At 29.3% G+C, this 4780-nt stretch overlaps 1 protein-coding gene across 1 annotated transcript; it reads right to left on the bottom strand.

Annotated features, from left to right (window-relative positions):
* Positions 1–511: 511 nt before the first annotated feature.
* On the bottom strand, positions 512–3995 carry LOC126904303 (uncharacterized). The gene is made up of 3 exons (XM_050683268.1): positions 3914–3995; positions 3779–3830; positions 512–2596 (listed from the first exon to the last, which is right to left on the bottom strand). Exons 1-3 carry the CDS (start codon positions 3917–3919, stop codon positions 684–686), a joined length of 1971 nt encoding a protein of 656 aa, XP_050539225.1. The 5' UTR covers positions 3920–3995; the 3' UTR covers positions 512–683.
* Between the last annotated feature and the right edge of the window lie 785 nt (positions 3996–4780).

Raw genomic sequence — 4780 nt, 5'->3', positions numbered from 1 at the left:
GTTCTGAGATGAGAAGAATCGGAAGTTGTAAGAACAGTTATGGAAATGAATGTTGAATGAAGAAGAGGTAGAGGAAAATAAAAAAATAGATGAAGGAATGTTATTGAACGTGATATAAGGACTGCCGATGTGAGTGTAGATGATGTGGACGATTGTGTCAAGTGGAAGTTTAGCATAAGGGTGGCCAACACTAAGAAGTTGAGATTAAGGCGAAGAAAATGAATTCCTATAGATTTTCTATAAAAATAATATACTTTGCTATAATCCTTTGCTTAACTTAATTGCCATTTACATGACTAAAAAAATCCCCAAACTTTATTGTGTCTGGTTTTGTGTGTTTGTGAACGCATTATAGTAAAATTAATACTTTCTCAGCTTCGCATCAAAGCCAAAAATAAAGCTCATTAAATAGTATTCAGAAAATATTTTATTTTAAACACAAAAACTTTCTAAAAGCATAAAAAATTACATTTTTAAAGATAAAGAAAAATCATATTTTTAATCTAAAATAATTATTTAGTTTTATAAAACATTCTATGTGGAAACTGACATATGTAAAAATTGTGATCATTACAAACATTTAATACGATTATTTTTGTTACTTAATTAAAAATATTGAAATTATTTATGTTTAGTAAAAATTTACCATATTTTAACTATTAACTAGTTAATATTTAACTATATTAATTAGGACAGCCATTTTTAATAGCATAATTAACTATATTAGTATAACCATTTCTAGTAGCTTCAAAAATAGTACCGTTACTCCATGGACAATTATTTTCATGAGCATATTCTAAGCATACTAATTGATTATTTGCAGCTGCAAGTTTTGTTGTGCCTTCGTCCCACTTACTATAATTTTCATGAACATATTTTAAGCAGTTTAAATTGCCATGTGCGACAGCTCCACTCTTAGTTCCTTCATCCCATTTACACCTATTTTTATTTGCAAACATCAAACAGTTTAAAAAATTACTCGCAGCTGCTTCTCTTGTTATGCCTTCGTCCCACGGACACCCATTCATACTAGCATAAAATAGGCAGTTTAAATGTCCATTTGCTGCAGCTCCTCTCATGGTACCTTCAACCCAACCACATCCATGTTTATGGGCATATTTCAAACAATCTAACTTACCATGCAAAGCTGCTACAGCTATTGTATTCTCATCCCAAACACATCCATTTTCGTGAACGTATTTCAAACAATCGATACAACCACTTGCTGCAGCAGCTCTAGTTGTACCCTCATCCCAAACACATCCATTTTCGTGGACGTATTTCAAACAATCGATAGAGCCACTTGCTGCAGCAGCTCTAGTTGTACCCTCATTCCAATCACATCCATTTTCGTGGACGTATTTCAAACAATCGATACAACCACTTGCTGCAGCATCTCGAATTGATCCTACACCAAACATACATCCATTTTTGTGAATATATTTTATAATATCTAGATTACCCTTAACAATAGCAATTCTCATGATATTTTGATTCCATTTACAACCATTTTCACACACATATTTTAAGCATTCTAAATTACCACTAGAAGCAGCTGCTTCTGTTGTTTTTTCATCCCATGGACATTTATTTTCATGTGCATATTTTAAAATATTTAAATCACCTCTTTTGGCAGCCGCAGTAGTTGTACGTTTATCCCATCTACAGCCATTCTTATAAGCATATTGTAAGCATTCTAAATTACCACTAAAAGCAGCTGCTTCTGTTGTTTTTTCATCCCATGGACATTTGTTTTCATGTGCATATTTTAAAATATTTAAATGACCATTTATGGCAGACATAATAGTTGTTTTTTCATCCCACGGACATCCATTTTCATGTGCATATTTTAAAATATTTAAATGATTATTATAAGCAGCTATATGTGTTATGCTTTTATCCCACGGACATGCAATTTCATGTAAATATTTAAAAGTTTCTAGATTACCATTTTTTGCAGCCATACAAGTTAAAGTTCTATTGCACGGATATCCACTTTCAAGGACATATTTTATAATTTCTAGATCACTTTTATAAGATATCATATTAATTGTGTGTTCATTGAATTTGTATCCATTTTTGTGAACATATTTTAATATTTCTAGATTACTAATCATAATAGACATTTCTGCAATATCTAATACATTCCATTTACAGCCATTTTCATAAGCATATTTTAAGCATTCTAAATTACCTTTAAGAGCAGCTACAACTGTTGTATTTTCATCCCACGGACATTCATTTTCATGTGCATATTTTAAAATATTCAAATCACCTCTTTTAGCAGCCGCAATAGGTGTACGTTCATCCCATTTACAACCATTTTCATGAGCATACTTTAAGCATTCTAAATTACCACTAGAAGCAGCTGCTTCTGTTGTGCTTTCATTCCACGGACATCCAATATGATGAGCATATTTTAAACATTCTAAATATCCAAGATTAGCAAAAAATTTTGTTGTGGTTTCATCCAATTTATATCCATTTTCATCAGCATTTTTTAACAATTCCAAGTATTCATTTTCTTCAAATTTTCTCTCCGTACTTTCTATAAATTGGTATATTTGTTTGTCTTCCGAATTTGTATGTTGAATGGCTAAATTAACACAATTATTAATTAATTCTGCATTATTGAAACTTTATCTAAGTAACCTCAAAAAATAACTAATTAAGAGAGATTATTTGAAAATTTTTGCTTCTTTTAAAATCAGAAAAATAACTAAAAATTTTGAACTAGCTTAAATAGCCATTTTTATCTACTAACATAAAAACGTTTGCCGTGTCGGTAACACTTGTGTACTCCAAGGAATGCTTGGAGTATGACGTCAGGACCCTCTATGACAATGCATTTTTTTCTTAATTATTTTTAGTAAGAAAAAAATTTTAACTTATTTGTTTTTTATCGTATTTAGAATAAATAACTTCAGTACAAGGTTCCAACGCCCGTATATTAAGGAATTTTTACTACCTGCTACCTGTATTTACAATCCCTTGTGTATTATACCTATATATTAACTCAAAAATTTGAAACTTTAAATGTTTATATCTAATAAGCTAATAAAGTTATATTAAAAATTCAAATGCCATTTACTATTAAATTAAAAACTCAAACATTTTATTAAATTAAAAATATGTGTTACCATTTAAAAAAACAAAGTTGACCCCCTTCCAAGGCATAAGGGATGAACTTAAAAAGTATTACATAGTTAAAAATTCAGGAATAATGTGTAACTAAAGATAATGAAAAAAAAAAATGTTTAAATTATTATTATTCTGCAAGTAATTGAGTGGGTTATGATAAAAAAATCACCCTGTATATAAAAAATTCGCATCAAAGCTAAAAAATTGGCTATTAAAGCTAACTCAAATTTAAAAATTACTTTTTGGAATTTAAAAAAGTAAAAAAAATTTAATAAGTTTAATTTTTTATATCTTATGAACTTTATTCAATGTCAATTAAATTATATAATATTCACGAAAGTCAATATATTTTCCTAATAAGATATTTTAAAATAAAATAAAATACAAAACCTAGAATTTTAATAGAAAAATAGCATATCTTTAAATACGGTAGCCATTTGCGTATAGAAGATAGGTCGTCGGGAAAAATTTTTTTTTTCATTTTCTAGTGAGAGCTGAGAAAAAGTAGTGACAGACACACACAAAAAAAAAAACGCATCATAGTAAAATTAATACCTTCTCAGCTTCGCATCGAAGCTAATAGACAAACGAAAATAAAATGATAGTAAACTTTAAAGAACTTTAAAAAAGAATTTACCTTCGTTAAATGCCAAACACGATATTACAAATAAAAAAGATATTTGCCATTTCTACAATTAAATAAAATAATCTTTTAGATTTTAATCAAGCTTAATGCACGTAAATCAAGAATACTCATGTAAAGTGTACATACCTTCATTTTTGAAGTGTTAAATTTTTATAATTAATGACAATTTGTCGATTACTTTGTTATATAAATATAAAATCACTGACATAATAAATATTATTTTTATATTTTTAAATTTAATAAGAACATTTTAAGTAAATATTAAAGTTTACCTTTCAAAAAATTGTATTTTTAGTTAACCTGTTACATTATTAAATATACAAAAGTCGAAAACAATAGTTAAATCGGCATTGGCAGGAACACTAATTTTATTTAATAAAAAAAGGAAAATTATTTATACTATTTATAAAAATTATTTCTTTTCTATTTTATCATGTTAAAAATTAAATTAAACTATGCTTTAGTGATGTATTAATAATAAAACTATTTTTTTAAATTACCCTATATTATTCATAACATAAGCATACATAATAAGTTGTCGGAGAAAATAAAGATTTTTCAACGGTAACCGTTGCGTCTTTACCCACGCGTCAAATTCGACCTTACTGCCCTCTGCCGGCATAACGGGTCAAATGGGCTTGTTCTTGCCGCATATCAACTTGTGTTGCTCCAACGCTTGATGACCTCTAAGAATATGCTTTTTAGGCTGATCATCAAAGCTGGTGAAGCAACGTTTGCAAGTGTATATGCGACCTAGGTGTTTGGTTTTTTGGCTGCGCACAAGCCTTGAAAAATCGGAAATGTACGCGTAATGTGATTTTTCAGAGTCACCGATGTACAACAGGTCAAAATTATTCTGTTGCTCTAGGTCGGCAACTCTTAGAGGATACACCAACCACTTCATCTTAACGTCGTCTCGTTCCAAGCCGTACACGTTGATAGACACGTTAGGGTTTCGTCGCTCAAATATTTTAATTTGGGACATGGGTGTGG

Source organism: Daktulosphaira vitifoliae, unplaced genomic scaffold, assembly GCF_025091365.1.
Source record: "Daktulosphaira vitifoliae isolate Bord-2020 unplaced genomic scaffold, ASM2509136v1 Scaffold_4, whole genome shotgun sequence".
Classification (NCBI taxonomy): Eukaryota; Metazoa; Arthropoda; class Insecta; order Hemiptera; family Phylloxeridae; genus Daktulosphaira; species Daktulosphaira vitifoliae.
The sequence above is the reverse complement of the archived record's forward strand: the minus strand, read 5'-3'. Positions and strand labels throughout refer to the sequence as shown.

What these genes read in the sequence shown, in the direction of transcription:
- LOC126904303 (XM_050683268.1), bottom strand. An exon ending in GTGTTTGGCATTTAACGAAG is followed by an intron (nt 2,597 to 3,778) that starts GTAAATTCTTTT and finishes GTGTTAATTTAG; the next exon opens with CCATTCAACATACAAATTCG.